A 20,973-nucleotide genomic window follows, 5' to 3' on the forward strand; every position below is an offset into this window, starting at 1 on the left:
AAACTTTGACTAGTCTACATCAGGACTGGACTGGGCTCAAACCAGGGCCAATGAAAAGTGTGAGAGCACCATTAGACGTTGGTTAGGAAGACCGGCTTTACACATTTTGAAGCGGTTGTGACAGATACATTTTTTTTTTTAAAAGGTAACTTTCAAAAGATTACAAGGAATTTAGTTATAGGAAAATGTATCCGTCAGTTTTGTGGTTCGAAATGGGTCTAGTCCTGTCTGTCCCTCATCCCACTTAAAAATGTCCCACTTTTTCACAGGCGTCACATAAATTTGATACAAAATGTGTGTGTGTGGCTTTCAGGATTGCAATATCATGGGACCTATTGCTATTCCGATTTCTCTCTGGGTATTACGCTTGAAAACAAAAAAAGCACATGTTGTTACTGGATCTGGAGACAATTCTCGCACATATGGGGAGCACAAGTTGGACAGCACTCCACTGACACTGGGAAATTATCACAAGTAGTAAAAGTTTTAATTTTACACTAATGGTATAATGGACTTCAATATCAGTAACACTATGTGGTAATTGTTAAGAACAGATCATCACGAGTACTTTTTCCACTATTAACAGCAACAAAAACAGCAACAAAACTATTAAACCTTGCATGAACAACGTGAATACTCTTCATATTCTACTACATCTCCATGAAATTAACTGAAAAGACTTAATTGAATAAATTTTATTAGGGATATATTGTAATAGCTCCATCCATCCATCCATTTTCTACCGCTTGTTCCCTTTCGGGGTCGCGGGTGACTGGAGCCTATCCCAGTGACTTCGGGCCTTAGGCGGGGTACATCCTGGACAGTGGCCAACTTGTCGCAAGTGTGTAAAAGCTCCACTAGTCAAAATTTGGAAAGAATGTTTATGACCATTAACAGCTCTGTTGCGAATCCTTCCACACCTAAGTTTAATTTGATGTTTTTTTCCTCTTTGCTGCTTACCTATTTGGCCGGGCAGCTGTCTCCCGCGGAAACGCATGCAGACAGTGACGTTGAAGCAGTTGAGGTTGTGGTTGTTGCCCTCGTGGCACTGGGGGACGGAGATGTTAATGGACACGGGCAGCAGGATGGAGACGTCCACAGTGATGACCGGACGGGACCTAAAGACGCATTTAGAGACACGTCAGACGCAGTGGGACTCAAAATGACACCAGGAAATACAATAATAACGCAGTGTTTATGTGCTTTACTTGAAACATGGGTCGAAAGGAGCTGTTGAGTTGAATTCATTTGTATTTCATTCCTCATAAAAGCTTTTTTGCTCTCATGCATTTTGTATTTACTTTTTAACTTCTGGCTGAAGCAATGCAACAATAACAAATTTGAAAATGTGTAGTTTATGGTAAGAAAATATGTTTACATTTTTCTTGTGTTCAAAGCTTCTTGACATTTTAAACAATACACAATAGGATTTTAAAGGCACAGTAACAGTAACAGTAACACAGTTGGAAAAGTGATTGAGAAAATAATGCAGCCTATTTCTATTAAATAAATAAATGAATGAATGCAAGCTCACCTTAAAAGTACAACGCTGTCCGACATAAACGCTCCAATAGTTACATCTGTAAAAATAAGATCATGAATTAGGTTTTACAGTTTTAAATTACACACTTAAATGTCTTTCTTTTGTCACCTGGAACATTTAAACAAAGCACAAGAGACATCCACTGTCATGCTGCCAGCTCAGGAATGCAGTAAACAAGATGCCTCTGTTACAAACACGCTGCAGGTCACTGGCATAAACTATAACGCTCATAAAATGCTATAACTGCGCTTAGTAAAGTTCTCTAATTCATTTCCGTTTCAAGACTAGTGTCACGTCGTGGTCTGCCTGTACCTGCGTATCCGTTGTCATCCATGTCCACAGTGCCAGAGATGGACTGGCCAAACATCTGCAGACCAGGGGCCACGCTGCGTCCAGACAGTTTCTGAAACACAGATTCCTGGTAAATTACGTGAGCAAACACAGAAGCAGAACAATGTGTGTTTTAGCCACAATTTATGCAAGGTTTTACAGGGTCAGCAAAACGAGAAGCCACATAATCAGGCAGTTATCTCAGTAATGATTGTTTAAAATGGCTATAACATAAATGGATGATCTGTTTACATTTTGTTCATTGTAAATCGCGTTATTCATCTGAATTTGTTTAATAATAGAAACAGGTCCATCAACTTGCTGTTCAAAACTGCAGAACTGGCAGATTTTTCTTTGACATGTTATAACCCTTAATTTTTGAAAGTGGCCATGCGATATTTCAGAACTTTACATGCATCATTCAAATAATCATAAATAAGTACAGGGATGTGGGCGGGGATAAGGGGTAGGTGAAAACTGGAATTTTCTGAACTCGAGCCTTAGTTGCAGGACAAAAGAAAATCAAAATACAACATTGAGTAAACTAGTGATGAGGAAACACATTGTAATTAGGAAGCTAATTAAAGTTGATTTAGCATAATATGTCCTGTTTACCCTTTGATTTTCAAGGTATTTCTTAGCAATGAATACACTTGATGCAAACTGAGCTAAATTTAGATGTAAAATCCCAGGCTGTCAACAGGCTACGGGAAGAGTGGCAGTAACATTCAATAATGTAAACATAATGTGTACTCTGGCGTGTCATTGAATTGCAGGGCCAACACTGAGAGACACAAAAACAACTATTCATGCCATTGTTAAGCCACTATAAGGGCAATTTAGTTTAATCACTTGCTCTAACAGTGCATGCATCATTGGAGAGTGAAATGGAGAAGCCTGAGTACAAAGAGTTGAGTCTGCAACACATTTTTACACAGAAAGGTGTGACAAACAGTTATGGATTACTACGGAAATAGTTAAAGTTTAGACATGGCCAGTAAACCAGGTTACATAAGCAACTGTCTTACATTTGTTCACAGTTCAAAAAGACAATAATAGCCCAACAGACAGAGAAGGGCATTGTTTTTCTGAAGTGTTTGATGAAATCCTGGAGGCTAAGCTAAACTGGTTAGGTATCCAGTCTTTATGCTAAACTACATCTATTTACATTCCTCATTAACGCAGCTACTTCTTTGGTGTAACAGACATCATGGACACAGCATATTATGATAAGCAAAGACGATTCAAATATACATTGAGCAATAGATAAAAGGATATAATCTTGAAAACAGATGTGTTCCTACCATGGAGTACTTTTGGATAATCCCTGTGGCGTCTCCATGATAGATATAAACTGCTCCACTGTGGTCGTCCTCTTTAGAAGCTCCAATGGCTACATCTGCAACGACATTAGAACCATACCATTTTACATTTATATAGTGTTTACACGCAGTTGAATGGTGGATGAGAAGCAAGTAAGACTCTTACTAGACAATTTCGGGAAGTTAGAGGCTGTGAAACGCTTGAGAGAGTGGAAACAAGACTGTAACGCTCTGGCAGAAGCATCTCAACCATGCTGACCCCCTTATCCTCCATTTTCACTGAGAAGTCATGTATAAACCAACAAGCTGTTTATTTTTTTGCCTAAATCCTACAAAAGTTGGATTGACAGTTTGATTAGATTTAGGGGCAGAGATTTACTGTTTGAAAAGGTATTTTTTATTTCACTTTAACCAAGGCAAAATAAACACTTCTCTGGGATATAATAAATCACATCATGACAAATAAAAACTATTGAACAAGTATTACAAATATTGACAACTATTGAAATGTAGTGCTATTTCATCCTTGGATTTCGTCCTAGTTTTAAAAGGCTGGTTTAGGTTTATCCGTGGCTCCTGGTTTAATGTGGTTTAGTCCGAGTTACAGTTTTAAAGTTTGTTACAAGTCACTTCTAAAACGGCATCATTTAAATTTTCATCATGGAAGTTTTTCATGTTATCTGTGCCACTACATTCTTCACAAAACGCAGTAGTTTTCAAATATAGCAATCAGTGGAGTTGTAAATACATTTCAACTGTTTTCTCTGAGCGTTGAGAGAGTGACATATTTCATGGTGAGTTATATCTCACAGCTGCACACACGATGCCAGGCTACAGGCGCTGGACAAGATCTCACACACACACGGAGCCAAGTAGCAGATTCTGGCTTCAAAACTAATCCAACACGACACGTGTCCAAAACATATGTGTGCGCATGTGTGGACTTTAGACTGGCACTGCACCAAACAGGCATAACATCAGTGGGATACAGAACACACAAACAAAAATATGCTTGGATTTTCACAGTGAAACTTGAGTAACAATATCTGCAACATAAATTCCCATGAACGATCAAAGCTGGAAAACAATAACATAGACTAATTGAAATTAAATGCTTTCAAATGCCATGGATAAAGACAATTAGGAGTTGTAAATTAGTTTTAAAGCTGTAGATGATCAGCTTTTCTACCGATTTCCCATCACTTGATGTTTTGATTTGTGTCCAGACAAAATGGGAGAAAACTATATTTTCTAGATCAAGCAAAGGGTTACAACAATGTGAGTGAATAATGATCTGGCATTTGTTGCATTATTGATGGATATAAACATTCCTACTCGTATAATTAATCTTAACTCTCAGATGGACATAAATGTCTTTTAGCACTACACAATAACGCCTGATTCAAATCTGCTGCAAGCGTTATTATACTATATATCCCAATGCATAATAAAAGACAAATTCTAGAACATCAAGATTAAGAACTACACAAGAAACTCAAGTATATAGTATATGTTGTATTTTAGCCACACTCTAAACTGATAACAAGATTGTGGAACCTTTATCATTGAACAAGATTGAACATAGATATCAAATTATCTACAATGCAGCTGACAGCCAAAATGTGTAGAGGCGATAATCACTGGTCTTTTTGCCAACATATGCATAACATGTAAAGGGAAAATGTCCAGAAAGGCTGTGGTCAAATAAAGTGTATCAATGTAGAAGTCGACACCAAACCAAAACAAAGTACAAAATAGCCCAGTAAAGCTTGAGTCGAATGAAGTTTTCATTATCTCTAACTTATCTTTGGCCCATCACTTCTGGTGCCTTTTTTGGAACGCCCTGTACTGTACATAAGGACTGACCTGGATAACCATCATCGTCTATGTCCCCGATTGCCGCGATGCTCTCCCCAAAGTGTGCATTGTACGCGTTGTCTCCGGTCAACACGCCGCCCTCCTCCATCACGCCCTGAACACAGAGGCAGGAAAAACAATGTCGAGAGATGAAAGACGACAAAATGAACATCCCTCCGCAGCACAATGAGAACATGCTGCTTTTATCTGATTTATCTCAAATACCTCAACTGGAGAACACTTACTTGGCTCGCAAACCAAACATTTAACAACCACTAAATTATAAATAAAGGTGAAAAACAGGAGCTTTAGTCTTGGCAGGAAAACGAATCCCTCTGATGCACAGTAAACGGCGATGACACAATGTGAGTTAGGATCAGAAATAAACAGCGTGTGTGAAAAATAAGTGTTTAAGATCTCCACCATAGCGCCATAAATCTATTCCTTCTTTGTTATGGTCTTCTTATGTTCCCCGTGGTTCATACAGCGTGTCCCACACTCACGTTGCCCTTGCTGAGGTACACAGACACTTGGCCCTCGTCCCGGAGCTGGCTGTGCATGGGTGCTCCCACCAGCAGGTCCGACAGGCCGTCCTGGTTCAGATCCACCGCACATAACGACGAGCCGAAGTAAGAGCCCATCTGAGAACCAAACACCAGGTTGGATCACAGTTATTGTATAGGGTAGAATTAGTTAAGGGTGTTATTTATTTACAGTGAGGGAAGGTTTAAGTGAGTGCAGTGCATTTAAACTCGGACGCTATGGTGATGAAAATCGAATCGTGATCTCAATATGCGATTTTAGTTAAATTGTAAAATATCACACATTTTCTCTTGAATTCAACTCAAATAAAGATACCTTTTCTTAATTTACTCCTCCTATTGGTCAGCCTCAGCTATACTGAGTAACTTTCAGAAGCAATTTGTTTTAATAGAAGTGGTCAAGAAGTTAGTCAGTGATCGGGCTCCGAGAGGATTAATGATAATAATTTGTTGGCAATTCACCCATCCCGATTTGAACTATCATGTATCAATTACAATAGTGAAGTAATTTGGTATTACTAGTTCCATGACTCTTTCTATTGCAGCTAACAAAACTGCAAAGGTCAGAATGTAGTACTTAAAAGATATGTCTTGTTAATGGCATCTTCTTATGTACAATGTTGTGAATTCTTGACCATGACAAGTGTTAGCACACCCTTAATTCTCATTATAGACCTCAGTAACAGAGCCAGTTTACCACCTCCTGTAACTGTCCCACATTTTGAGGTTGGACAACAATACCACTGGGTTAGATAATTCAGTGGACATTGGAATGACTGTCAGGAGGCAAAATCTGAGTAGGTTTACTCGCACTTTAATATCCCTCCCAACATTTAATGAATATTTACACAGCATTTACCTTTTAGCTACTCCAACTTCCTTTTGTTTACTTTGAATAGAAAGCATTAGCTACCTCTGGACCTGCTTTTTCGCAAGTAATTTTCCCCCTGGACTATCCAAACACTTAATGCAGACATAAACAGTGCACTTCTAACAACAGGATAATTACAGTTGTGTTTTTGCTTTGCATCTGAATAAAGCAACCACATAATCTCCACAGCGGGCAACAATAAACACAGCACACCCGTGTCTTGTTCATGTTAGCGTTAGTGGGACATAGCCTCGATCCAATATGTCTGCTGATCGGGAACAGGACATAGGACCACATCCTACCATTTTCCCTGAGGCTTGAAACGTCTTCACCAAAGAGCCACCATCGATTTTGAAAATGTAAACCTGCACAAGACAAACACATGATGGTCAGACATGAATAACAGCAGTAGTTTTATGATTTAAATGATTCTAAATGACTTGATCATTGTATAGGTTCAACATCTCCTGTGACACGTGTGAAGCAAACATTGTATGTGACATGTGAGCTCATTTCTTTACTTTGTCTTAAGGCAACAATTTTAAAAGGGAAATGAAACACTTCTTAAAGCCACAAGACATTGAATTAAATCTGGGAACACAGTTTGACTGTTGACATTACAACATTTTTCTAAATTGTGATTGAAATAGTGTCAGGCAAATAAAATAGGTTAATTTATCTGGACCATGCGGCTTAAAATGAGAATGTATGGAACTGGGAAATAGTGGACTGTCTGTTTGACTAAAGCTATGTCCCTTAACCACTATAAGCCAGTTTTGTTCAGTGGTGCATTTCAGTGAGTGATTGTCTTTACATAACATACTCAGCGAAGTAGTTAGGTTTTAGTTTTATACAATAGAGGAGAGAGGAGGAAGTTCGTACTTTCCCGCTGCCACTGTGCTGGGGCGCCCCGGCCGCAATGTCGATCACATTGTGAGAGGAGAAGTGTCCCGCGGTCACAGCGTAGCCTGAAGACACAGACACGGTCAGTGAGCAACAGGACACCACCTTCTGGCACAATTCACTCCAGATTTACGACCAACACAAAGATGTCCGTGCGTCCACTCTCACCAAGATAGCTGTATCTGTGCGAAACCACTTCCTCCTGGTTTGGACTGTAGAAAGTGTCAGAGGTCAGATTGTACACTTTAATTGTCCCGGTCCAGTAGTACGACCCTGGTGCCCCCATCACCACCAGCTCCTGAAACACAAATGGACCTGCTTTGGTCACAAATGTGTGGGGTGAAACCCGCTGGTGTAAAACGGAAACACAGAGCTGGGTGAAGCCCTGGTTAACCATCGGCCACAGCTTGGTTTGCACTATCTGCTCTAAACCACACGTCCAGATGGCACACACGTTTGGAGCAATGTAGCCAAGGGAAAACGTATAGAAGGAGCCGAGTATTTAGTGTTATCTAGTACTAGGGGTGGGTGATATTGACAAAAATGATTATCTTGATTATTTTTGGAGTATCCCCATAACGAGAGTTAACGAGGAATGTGTTAAAACATTTTTTAAACATATCAGTTGAGGTTTAGTCATCAAACAAATGTGAAAGATCAGTAAAATCACAAAAGTTCAGAAATATCACTTTTTTCATTTTTATTTTTGATTAGCTCTTTATGTAGCAGGTTCTACTATAAATGATATAATATTCACAACATTATCAAGCTCTACTTAGTACTGTCTATATATTACTTATTTTTGGTATATTATTTAATACAAGTTTACACTTTATAGATAGTAGACATATACAATTTAAAATATAGCGCATTTACCCCCAAACCAACCTCATTACGCTGTATTATTCCCTCATCCCATTGGCATGCCTGCTTGAGCTGCCCGCTTTGATGTTTTCAGGAATGCTCTCTGATGTTGACGCTATAAAATGACTTGTTCACACGTTTTTGTCGCTGTTTTGATGCTTGGAGGTTGCCAGATAGACGTAATTACATGGAAAACAAGGCAACGCACCTTCATGCCTTTACATCAGGGCAGCAGCGGTTGCATCGGCCCTGTCTGAGACGGAGGAGAAGACGCTCGAACAGTTGGCTTTCGTTTTCACTTGAATTCCTCACATTCTTTCAGAGTCTCCACAAACACTTTACCAGATCAATGCTGACGTACTCCCATCTGCTAAAATGCATGTCCAATGCTCTCCTAAATACACTTCATAATTTAAGTACTATATACGGTATGTAGTGTTATTTCAAATGTTCATGTCGTTTTTGTTATTACTTTCCTGATTACATGGCGAGCTCTTTCAAATATGTATGAAATCAGGCTGCAAAATCTTAATTTCAAGGGATATTGAATGTTGCCTTTGATCTTGGCTTGTAAACATATTTTGGAATATAATCTTTTTTTCATCCATGCAAGAGCAGTGAATTATGGTTTTGTTCTGGCAAGTTTTTGGTAACATTTCATAATGACTACAAGCTTATTAGCCTTAACAAAGCATGAACAAAGACTTAATAAAATTATATTTAGTACAATCAACAAAGAGTTTAATAAGAATGATTAGGAACTGATTAATTAACACCCTAAATCTTATCATAACCCTAACCCCTTAAACAAATAGTTACCTGGATCGGTCTTAAAATATTTGTTCATAGTGAATTAAGGCTTTGTTCATGTTTAATTAAGGCTTATTAAGGTGTACTTATTATGGAGTGGTATAAATGTTTAAACTGGATGTCATTCCTCCTTTTAATCAAAGGCAGAAAATCCATCCGTAAAATAGCCAAAATGTGTAAAATATTTGCTTGATAAAGCTTGATTATGTGATTGCGTGATATTTTTACACAAAGTAAGTGACACACCAATAACATTTGCTTTCTGACCTTTCTATGTTTCCTTTTGAGGTCAGTGCCTCTGCTGTATTTACTACTTACACCAAATGGGAACAGATTAACCTAAACGCTTTGTGTGCCATTTGAGGATTCATTTAAAGCCATTTCGCAGTTCCCTGTAACATGCAATATGCCTCAATTTGGCTGTAACTGGAACCTGAGACATGAAGAGGTCCAGTAGTGCACACAGACAACATGAGGAAATAATTATAATGGTATTATATAGAAAACAAAATGTCTGAAGGGCTTAAAAATACATGCATCATGCTTCCTGACTTCCAGTTTTTAAGTTAAAAGTAAAAGATGTAGGTGAACGTTTTAGCAATGATCAATTTACTTCCCACAAATGACCACTATTATAAAAGTGACATGTCTTCCCCTTTTTAATGTCAATAACACAAATAAAAAGTAGTTTCTTTTTGTTTTAATGAAAATAAATTGGTCAAAGAATGAAAGAAAGATAATTTTCATTGTTTTGTGTTTTTGACTCCATCTGCACTGTGCAACATTCCAAGAGTTAGTAACATTGCAAGGGTCTTAAAGGTGCACTGTGTAACTTTTCTAGTGAGGCGTCCATCACCTTTTTCCATTTGACCTTTGTTTCCATGCTTTTTGATGATGTTTTTGCTTTGCCTAGAATGTTCCACTGTATAGAATTAAAGGTTACTCAGAGCACCTTTAACCCATTTATAATAGGTCTATAGGTCTTTGTCCATCTTCCACAAGCCTTTTAGCTCAGAATAGCTTACATTATGTACACCATTGTTTCTTTACGCATAATTGACTGAACGTTGAACAAAGCCTTGTCCTTTAAATTGGTGTGTGTTGGACCATTCTCTCACAAAACACACACAGTTTATACACCGACGCTGTTTGGAGGAAATGAGGGTCTCACACAGACGGGATGATGTCATGGCTGAGCGAGGAACAGCAGACGTCAGATACAGAACAGGAAGTGTCTGTATTTTCTTTATCTGTGGAAACACTGGGGGTCGCACAGGGCCTTCCTCCGGCTACGGAAACATACGCCACAATTATCAGCGGTCCAGTGCAGTGGCGGCTGTGATACAAACGCTCCTCTTATGTTCTAATCCAGTGGGCCGGATTTCACAGATCGGCTGAAGTCTTTGACGAAATCAGTGAGGCCTAATGTGAGGTGATGGAGAGGAGGTTTGCTTGGTTATTTGTTTGAACAGAGAAACACTGTCAAGACAGATTTTAACCATGGCAAGATATTTAGTTATAGTCCAGTTCAGTTTAATTAATGTTCAGATACTAGACTTGCGAAAGAGACTTAATCAAACTGTTCAAAAGACCTCCACCAGGGCCAGGACTAATTTAGTCTCTGATTAGGACACGAGGTCTCTGGAATTACATCATAAAGGTTTAGAGTATGATCATGCAGAGCAGGCAGTCTTATTGTCTGTGACTCTCCTATAAAACCTCCTAAATTAATCTTGTAGTTTGTTTAACGCATGATGTGGTTTAGATCAAGCCGTGTTCCACTGCAGCCTTGCTTTTATTGTATTGTATTGTTGTACCAACACATGCAACAAAAAGTATCTTTGGGATGATAAAAGCATTGAGTTTGAAACAAAAAAAAAGTTGTATAATTTAATGATGACTTCTGGGATGTATTGTACAAAACAATATGGATAGGATAATAATGGGTTGTGTGTAAAATCTATTTGAGGGTTTTTTTGTCAAATGGACGCTCTCATGTCGTCCCTTCACATGTGTGGTTTAGGAGATAATACATTTACTATATTATAGTAAATGTATTAGAAAAAAGGCAAGAGATTATGAAGACGAACAGGGATTGTTACTGACCTCGGTGAAAACGCCAGCGATCCCGGCTTGGCACGAGCCGTGCTCTTCCCCATATTTCTGCTTATAGTCTGTAAGAAAAAACAAACCACAAATTATTTCACTGTGTGCTCGAGCCCAGCGTTTACTGGAGTTTTTCCTGCATTCCATATGGAGCTACTCAAGTCCCAGTCTCATCCAGAACCAGGGGCACCAGACAGAGGTGCAACCAGGACTATGAAAGGACTAGGGAGTAAGCCAGGTCTAAAACTGGACTTTAACAGTAAATCAAGTCATGACATGACCTATTTTTAGAACTGATGAATGTAGGACTGAACCCATGGACTGAAGAGCAAAAAACAAAAGAACTAAATTAGGCAGCATACATTTTAAATTCAAACAACAACAAAGAACTGGAGGTACAGTAACATTAACTCTGGATTGAAATATTTCGGGACATGAACTTGTGAAAACCATCAGATAAAGCCCTGTTAACTTTCCAACAGTTTGGGAACCACCACATTCTGCAAGACCCTGACTCCGGTGGTGGGGGACTCAGTTCTCATGTTACAAAAATATTGAGTTTGGATTTGGGCAAAATGCACTGTAAACACAGTCCCCTACGAACTCTGTCTGGCTTCTCTTCTAAGAGCCAAGAGAGGAAGGGTGATTCTGACAAAGTAAAACGATTTTAAAAACATTAACACCAAACGTATGCGCAACAAATTTAAATGCGCATTCTTTTACATGCGTGTAACAATCTAATAATGCTATAAAATGTATAGAGGGGAAAGCAACCTGGAGTGCAAATGGCTCTTGTTTAGTCAATTCAAAAAGAAACATTCTTTGGATAGCGAGCAGCTTTTGGCAGACAATGATGGAAAACCACTGTTCCTTATCAAGCTGCTCACTAAAAGGTGTGAAAAATCGCTCAATTATTTGACACTTGATGGTAAAAAGAAGGTAGCAATGGTTTTTGAATAATGATGCATGCCTGGGCCAGAGTGTAGACTTGAGAAGGACCCCTCAAGGACTTCAAACGGCTACTAGAGTATTCAGAGCCAGACCAAAGGCATGTGTGCTGCTAACGGTAACGCAGCGCTGACTGTAGACATCACGTGTTATGACAAAAACTAACCACAACACAAGGGCCAGGAGGAGGATTATTACCAGGATGGGATGTTTCTTTCAGGCTTTATTTTATAGTGCAATGACGCATAGTTTACCTCCTTTACAGGCCTTTAAAAAGTGTGAGAATGCATGTAGTCTTGTCTTGGCTTTTGCAGTTTACGGAACGTGTTTTGTACATGTATTTTATCATCATTTGCCTCAACATGTTTACACTTCTTTCCCTAAATGTTGACAATTTCTCAGCTACAAATACTAATGTCTCTGTATGCACCACATTTAACTGGCCATTTATGTCTTTGGTCCCTTATGTCAATGCTCTTCTTTGTTTTGTTAAACGGGGGGTCGTGATAATCTATTCTTAAAATGGTGGAAAGTTTATTCATATAATTATGTGACTGTTTTCATCTTGATTTGAATAATACGACAAAGGACACTCTGCCTGAAAACAATTTTATCGGGATCATCAAAGGGATTGTGACTTTGGCTTGTGACTCTTTGGGGCTCGATTTTTTGAAAGCAATTTCCTGTATCTAAAATGTTTTGTATGTGTTGGCGAGACTTAGGCCAGTATGACCAGGATAAACAATATTCAGATTGTAAATATCTAGATTTTTGTTCTGCACTGATTTCCAACCAGTATTTCAATATTTCAAGTACAGAAAATGTCATTTAAGATTCGTCAGGATTATTTGGTTAATCAATAATTGTGGGCAAAATTACATCCCATTTAAAGCTGTTTATGTCACATTAACTTTATAATTCAGAAAGTTTTAAGACATACAGCTGGTCACATACTAGACCGAGAAATGAAAATGAATAAACACAATAAGAACGAAAGAAAATAACTGTTTTCACTGTTGTTTGTTTGTCGCCTCAGTAAATAATCGTGAATAGTCGTCATATCTGGATGTTTCTTCTCACAATAATCGTAAGACTAACGTGCTTGTTCACTGAGTGGATTTACCTTCATAGCAGGGAATGAGTGGTTTGGTTTTGCCCTGGAGATTGGGAGAGATGATGGAGCAGTATCCATGGGGTAAAATATGCTCGGACTCGTAGTAGACGTTCTTCCACCGGTGAGCGCAGGCCTACAAGAGAAAATGAGTGTGAAAACCAAAATATTATATTGTGTATACTAACACTAACACCTTCAATGACTAAAAGTATTGATCAAATTGTTGTTTCTAAAATAATTTTTGATAGAAAATATTTCGAGATGTTTCAAATGACATTTCAACTGTCATCCATAAGTCATTTTCAATCTGAAGGTACTGGAGATTTTATATTGCTCTGAGCTAAATTAGTCCGGCCCTAAGCTGAAGGGACTTGTTTGGCATTTGACTGGTTTGATCTGCCATGGTTTGAGGATAGCGTTGTATACAGAAGGTAGATTGTACCTTGATCCACCTTTTCCGTTCAAAGACGGATTGTCTTTAAAAAACTAACAAAAAAGCCTTCATTACACAGTACAGCGTGAAATGGGTATGAGACTGGGGGAGGATATGCAGTATTTAAGCTCACAACAACATCCCTTCTCCCTGCTAAAAGTTTTTACTTCACTGAGGCTTAAACAAAAAGGTCAATGAGACTGTAAGGATACATGTTGAAATGTATAAAGCACTGTGGTGTGGATTGTTTTAGCCCGCATGACTGCAAATAAATGGATAGAAACCGAACAAACAATTAAAGACTGGATTGACTTTATAATTGGCATTTGAAAAAAAGCCAAATTGAGGCTTTTTTTGACTGCTCTCTCTCTCTCTCTCTCTCTCTCCCTCTCTCTCTCTCTCTCTCTCTCTCTCCCTCTCTCTCTCTCTCTCTCTCTCTCTCTCGTTCTCTCTCTCTCTCTCTCTCTCTCATATATGCTATTTTCTGTAATTTATGTGTTTAACATAAAAATAATTAAGAAAATAAAAGGAAAACAACCCCTTAACATAAGATAAGATAAGATAAGATATTCCTTTATTGTCCCACATGGGGAAATTTCATTGGTGCAATGCAGGTAGATACAGAGGTAGATACAGAAGAACAGATCACTTATAGGAAATATATATAACATGTACATTCTCCTTAAGGCACAGGGAGATGACAGGCTGATCATAATAAACAGACTGCTTCTTTGTGGAAACTTGGGAACACCAACTAAAAACAACTGTCTGTACATCCTAAACAGGGGAAAATCTAATTGACACGGCACAAACAGTGAGGGGCTGGAGGACAGTCTAACTCTCTCACCAGGCTGGAGTCGGGGCGTCTGCGCGGCTTCATCATCGTCAGTAAAAAGGGGGCAATTAAAGAGCAGCCAGACCTGACCATAAGGGCTCTGAACTTCCCAAAACATTTAATAAGCGAAGATAGAAAGTCTTGAGATAATTGTCACATTAATCTTAAAATCAACATGTTTCAAAACAGATTATGTTAAATAGAAGTGGTTCTGGTCTGAGCTGTGGAATCCATTATCAGTTTATTGCTTCTCAGTTTTTACACAACATCCTTTTTTTTCTTTTTTTCTGCTAGTCTTGCCTGTAGGTTACGACGCATGACTTATGAATTTTTCACACCATTAACTCAATAATTAATACATTTAAACATTAATTTTGATTAACAGAGCTCTTAAAGCAAGACTAAAAACTACCATTTCTATCACTATCAAATCAATCAAATATAGGCTACTTTATTGTCTCAGAGGAAAATCTGCCTTGAGCAATGGCAGAACCAGCAAAACACAATGAGGACAAAACAAACACATGGAAAACAAAATTACAAACACACTACATGACAGTTTTAGACAGTAATTAATATCTTGATAATGATATTTTTGTTGCAGAATCCCATTGACCATAATCAAACAATATTTTTGCAGTCTGAAATGTGCTGGAATGCATCTGTAAATGTTTTGGTTGAGGTTCAGTAATCACATAAAACACGAATAGTCACTACAATTATCAACAAAAGGGGCAGTAATATCACTTGAATATCACTCCAAAACAGCATCTGTTTGAAATTATGTGTGAAACTAAACATGACGTACGTTTGATTTGGGACAGTGGAGAGTGGACTAAGTGCATGTGTGGTAATAAGTGACCGTCCTGGGGGATTGTGGTCGTGGTGCTCCCTGAGGCTCTTGGACGCTCCTCCAGTTCACTTCATTTCCCCTTGAATAGTTTAACCCCGGCAGCCCCCGCTCACAAACCAGCCAAGACAAATCAAGAGTTTGTGTGCACATAACATTAGATGATATCAGGGAAGACACAGCTTTCACTTTAAATAGACATATTCTAGACATGTTGTGCTTTTGTTTCTGGAACTACAACATATCTAGATCATGATTTTAATTGCGTTCATGGTCTAATTGGAAGTTGATCCAAAACGGCTTCCGAAAGAAAGGAGTTCCATCGATTTCCTGATCAAAACTGCAGCCTTGCCTCCTTTTTTTTTTTTTTTTTAAAGTTGTACACTGAGAAATATTAACACATTAATCTTTGTTGGCTCTTTTTTCAGCGAAAAAATTAGGCAAAAAAAAAATACAATATTAGGGAGGTGCTACATCTACAGCAGCCCTACCTGTTCATAGTGACATTTCACCAACGGAACGCAGCGTTTTCATTTCTGCGTTTTCGTTTTTGAACAATGGCTACTGCATTTTGAAGCTAATGTGTATGACTCAGTCTGTGGGCGGGGATAGGGGGTAGGTGAAAACAGAAACCACTGATGCCTCAAAGGGCAAATCAAGCTTTCTTAAACATAAATCAACTAATCGAAATACAACCGGAACATGGTTAAAAGCTCCTAAAAGTCTATTTAACTTGACCTGCCCTTTGCTGTTTATGTGATTACAATATTTTTTTTATATATTTTACTTGGATTGATTTCAGTATTTTGTCCATCCCAATAAAATATACAGCACACACATAACTTTTACCTGACGATACGAACAATGTCTGGTCTCTACTCTACAACTTTGAGAACAGAGGTCCACTTTTTTCCTGCTCTGACAGAGAATGACCATATAAGGAGTGTGCGCATGTCACGCTCTGCTCCATTGAAGACCTCACAAGTCACAAACAGGTCCCGCAGATTAAATCAGCGCCATGCAACATCTGCCCGACAGCCTCAGCCTTCTTCGGTGCATGGAAACGTGACGCCGTTCGAATAAAAAAACAGCAGGGCATTACGGTAACGCGTGGTCCGGGCCTGTCTTTGTGTAAAAGTCAGCTGTTGTACAATTCAAAACTCGGATTCTAAGAGCTGACATATCTAACAGGGACTGCAAAGACCAAGAGTAAATGGGATGGAAGACCGGCCAACAAATTCCACTAAAATGGAAAAAAAGGTCAGACAAACAGTGAGTGTGGATATCGTTTTCAAGAAAATAGAAAGAGTGCACTGTAGATAGCAGCTGATATGAACCATTTGACAATCACATGATATCATCTTGAATCTCAATCATCTCAAATCAAAATAACCTGACAAACAGAGTAGAAGAAAACATTCTGGACATAAGCAGGGTTTTCATTCTTTGCCGTCGCTGCTCATCACTGCATCGTGCCACATAATTGAGCTTTATGTATAAAAATAAAGAACATTTTATCGTCGGTCACTAAATGAATCTGATAATGTGACTAAAGATCGATCAAACTGAATCTCAGTCCATTGTCACCTTAAGTCCGACCTGTCAGGCTCTAAACCTTCTCTCTGTTCCCCGCATGAGAGCAAGGTTAAGCTTTAATGAAGCCTCCCCCAGAATGAGACCACCACAGAGAGGCGGAAGACCAAATAAACCCCTCCATTTGAACTTTGATCTGGGCAAACACTCACCCAAGCGCCTCTGGGAGTAACGCCAACAGACACCTTTGATTTGGGCAAAAACATAACTCCATTTCAAACTGTCCACCATTTTTGACAATCTGTGACTTTTTCGGTGCCAAACAAGCAGGTATTCAGTATTGTCACATAACTGCGAATAACTCTGCAAATTGGATTGGGTTTAAAAGATGTTTTGGCTTAAAATAAGACAAATCCTTCAGAGTTTGTGAGGCTCACTGACAGGGCAGAGCAGCTGTGGTGTAACAGTGTGGTTTAAGCCGGGACATTTTCTACAGTGATGCTGGCATAATCAGGCCTGTTTTTAAGAGTGGCTTGTGCACTGTAAAACTTAAGTCAATTTATCTCTGTGAAATTGGATGAAGTTATTTATTTTTTGCTCAAACAAACGATGTACATGTTTATGGACCTTTTATTTATTATAACAAAAGCGGACAATTACTACACAATCAGTTGGTTTTGTTAACAACTTAGGAATAACTACTCCCATCATGTGTTTCCTTTGGACATCATTCGTCATTGTGCAGCATATTTATTGTTCCAGGACAAAGGGAAATAGAAAACAACATAAAACAATAACTGTAATAACCAGTGAGTGAATTGCTCGCTGTGTTGTGTGTTCCTTTTCTTTGGAAGTTGCACCATTTGTACCATGTTTTGAGCGATGTGTTCATGAACTCACCAAGATTTTGCCGTTGGTTTTGTCCTGCCGGGCCAGACTGACCCCCATCCACTCGTCGTTCCGGTCGCCTTGGCACGTTTTCCCACACGACTCTCTGGGCCTGTTTCCTGAACGACAAAAAACGGTTCGTACACACTGAGTCATCGACAAGGAAGAACTTCTATGACTTCAGCTATTGTCAGCTTCATCTGGCTGGGCTTTCTATTGTAGACAAATATGCAACATACTAACCTATTCTAAATTTAGTATAAAGTAGATCTAAAACAGATATGGATTTGAGGTTACACAGGTCTAGACAATCAACCTTAACCAAGTCTAAACTGGACATACCTTGAACAAAATCATGACTAAACCAAAATAAAACCAGGGCTAAATCAGTAAAAGTCCAACCTTAAAATACAGATCATGACGTATAAGACATTGTAATACACCAGAAGAGCTCTGTGCTGCTGCAACACAGTGTGAACGCCTCAGATGTGGGACAGTCCGTTACATTAAGACGTGATGCACACCCTCACATGTACAGTATGTATGCATGTTTACAGCCGCTGTCTCAAATGCCAGCAGATCGTTTGACACTACTCTGCAATACGATAACCACACATGATAAATTACCACAGCTGATTTAATAACACAGCTTTAAATAGCAGATTTAACCACATGTGTTCTCAGAAACCCGCGATAAGAATTGTTCAAAGCACAAACCGAAAAATGGACTACAAGCAGACTCAGAGAGAGGTGAGGGGTTTGGATCATAAATGGGTTGATAATGGGTTATTAATAAAAGGGTTCATTTGACTTTAAAACAGTCAAAAAAAGTTGTGTGTATTTAAGTTTTTTATTTGTTACCAATAAGATCATATGCGGACCACTTTCAAAATGTCTAGTCAGTGTTTCTCGTTAGTGTGAAAGGACAAGCTGTATTCCCACAGGCACTGTAAGATGCAGGGATTTGCCATGAATACACGTATCTGCTGACTAAAGGGTGTCTATACAACAGAAGCGCTAGTTAAAAGCATTGGAAATTGATTTGGTGACTGTACAATTGTAATGCAAAAACACCACTGTCCATAAAAGTGATGGAATACAGCCCACAATAGTGTCACTGTCTGGTATTGACAGAAGAGCATGAAAAGGAATGGTGTTTTGAGATCATGTAATGTGGCATATCTTGAGCGATTCATCCTCTAAAGCAGTATTTTCTAACAATATTAAATGATAACTTGCTTTTGTGAGGCCCCAAAAGTGTCATCATTTGGTAAATGATGGAGGAACATGAATAACCCCTGCAGATATGTGGCCTTGATATTGCAATAATAGAGATTGTTGCACATTCCCCTGTGTCCCCCTCATTCCCTCAGATTTAGTCAGATGGCATGCAGCTGGACGGTTCCCTGTCACAGTCTCACAGGATCCCTGAGGCCCATCACAGTTCAGCTCCTCTGGCTCTGGCGCATGACTGACTGCACTTTAATAACATGTGCTTTAGTGACACACCGGGGTTAATAGTAAAGCCATATTCACCCTGCTTTCTCTGCATGGACCATAAGAACCAGCATTTCAGGGGGAGTGCACCAAAACAGCTTTCTGGCTCTCGTGTAAGGAAAATATTAGTGAAGGCATAAATCATCTTTATCAAACACATCCACAGTCCTGGGCCTCACAGAAGCTTCTTGTCTCGCACATGACATGATTGCAGAGCTAAAAGAACAACAGTGGCAGTGTGAAGGGCAGTAAAAGGCCGCGTTATTCAGGTAAAACAAAACAGATGCACGGGAGGACACGTGTGAGCAGAACGGGACCCAGGAGGGAGCGGAGCCGGGAGTGGGGAAGAAGTGACAGCGCGCCTCAAGTCACGGTGCTTGGCCGGTGGTGCGAGTGTGTGTTTTGGGGACTGACCTCGGTCCATGTCCATCTCCGTGCAGCGGCGCTCGGGGTTGCTGTGAACTCGACACTTGTACACGGCCCCGGGAGAGCGCACGAAACTACTGAAGGTCGAGTTCGCCCGCGGAGCGCCCACTATTACCCTGCGGAATGGGCAGAAAGTCAAGTCACTCACATGTTCCGCTCCAAACTTTGCACGAGAGACAGAACTGCCAGCAAAAAAACAGCGCTTAATTCAATGTTCCCTATCCTGTCATGCTTTAAGATACTGAAAACAAGCCCGTATTTAGGCTACATGTAAGTGACTGGCTGAGCGCGTCTTTGCAGCGTCGTTGCCAAAAAAAAACAGCGCACTGACTTACCATCTCGTGTTGTCGTGATAATGCTCCAAAACCGAATAGCCAAAGAAACTAGAACTGGGTCCGCGGAACACCAGAGGATGTTCGAGGTCTATGTTGTAAGAAAAGGCCGCCGAAAAGTAGAGACAAACGTAGAAAACGTGTTGAATTCCCGTTTTGCGTAGGTTCCGACGCGTAGCCATCCCTCCGCGCGTCGTGCGTAATAGCGCGGGTCAAAGTGTCCAAAAGAGACGGAAAGAAGGGGAAAAGCTCCTTAAAGTGGCACAATTGTTTAAAATAGATGACGTTTCAGTAAGAGTTGTGATGTCGCTCCACGTTCCAGCTGTAAAGGCATGAGTAGAGCCGTGTGAAGGAAAGTTAGCGGTCCTGCAATAACGTGCGTCAGCTCCTCTCCATTCTGTGACAGAGAGTTGTTGCTCGCGGGCGCCCTGTCGCGGAGATAAATGCGCTCAGATGTGGAAAGTTGGCGTAGAAATGGCCAAGTGGAAACAGGAAACGGGGAAGGCCAGCCACACAAATAAAACGTGTGAACACAAAATTAAAGGGGAAAGCTTCAGTGAGTTTTATTTTGAAAGTGTCCGTCGGATATTACTTGTTTGGCCTGTGCGTGAGCAGTAATTGACCACAAGAGGCGAGAGCGGGTTTGAGGCGCGAGCGTCACATTTCAATTGAAGCTGCAGGAGCGCAATTCACCATAACAGAGTCGGGCGCGCACTGCTGCCCCCTAACGGTTATATAAGGAAACTAACTTTGGTGTAAGCTTACAGTTTCTGAATGGCTTAAGTTGCAGCACGGAACATAATCATACAGTCCATTCATCTATCCAGACTGCGTTCACATGCGTGCACAAAAACTACATTTAAATAGGGACCAACCTGTGACTAATCCTGGAAAAGAACCTCAACTAGAACAGGACCAAACTAAAACTACATTAGGATTAAATTGGGCTCAAGTCAGGATCAACCAGGG

At 39.7% G+C, this 20,973-nt stretch overlaps 1 protein-coding gene across 1 annotated transcript in view; it reads right to left on the minus strand.

The window, feature by feature from the left end:
* itga9 (integrin, alpha 9) overlaps window positions 1–20,429 on the minus strand; it is a 70,617-nt gene extending 50,188 nt beyond the window's left edge. The window contains exons 1-14 of the mRNA XM_072436380.1: window positions 20,008–20,429; window positions 19,661–19,788; window positions 17,762–17,868; window positions 13,220–13,343; window positions 11,149–11,216; window positions 7,537–7,666; window positions 7,348–7,433; window positions 6,768–6,830; window positions 5,556–5,693; window positions 5,062–5,167; window positions 3,178–3,272; window positions 1,856–1,946; window positions 1,535–1,580; window positions 961–1,118 (exon numbers count right to left, since the gene is read on the minus strand). Coding sequence (XP_072292481.1) covers window positions 961–1,118; window positions 1,535–1,580; window positions 1,856–1,946; window positions 3,178–3,272; window positions 5,062–5,167; window positions 5,556–5,693; window positions 6,768–6,830; window positions 7,348–7,433; window positions 7,537–7,666; window positions 11,149–11,216; window positions 13,220–13,343; window positions 17,762–17,868; window positions 19,661–19,788; window positions 20,008–20,186 — 1,519 coding nt within the window. The 5' untranslated portion in view covers window positions 20,187–20,429. The remainder of the gene's footprint in view (window positions 1–960; window positions 1,119–1,534; window positions 1,581–1,855; window positions 1,947–3,177; window positions 3,273–5,061; window positions 5,168–5,555; window positions 5,694–6,767; window positions 6,831–7,347; window positions 7,434–7,536; window positions 7,667–11,148; window positions 11,217–13,219; window positions 13,344–17,761; window positions 17,869–19,660; window positions 19,789–20,007) is intronic.
* Between the last annotated feature and the right edge of the window lie 544 nt (window positions 20,430–20,973).

The sequence above is a fragment of the Eucyclogobius newberryi genome, unplaced genomic scaffold (assembly GCF_026437365.1).
Source record: "Eucyclogobius newberryi isolate DKJ021-1_F unplaced genomic scaffold, fEucNew1.0.hap1 SCAF_8, whole genome shotgun sequence".
Taxonomy (NCBI): Eukaryota; Metazoa; Chordata; class Actinopteri; order Gobiiformes; family Gobiidae; genus Eucyclogobius; species Eucyclogobius newberryi.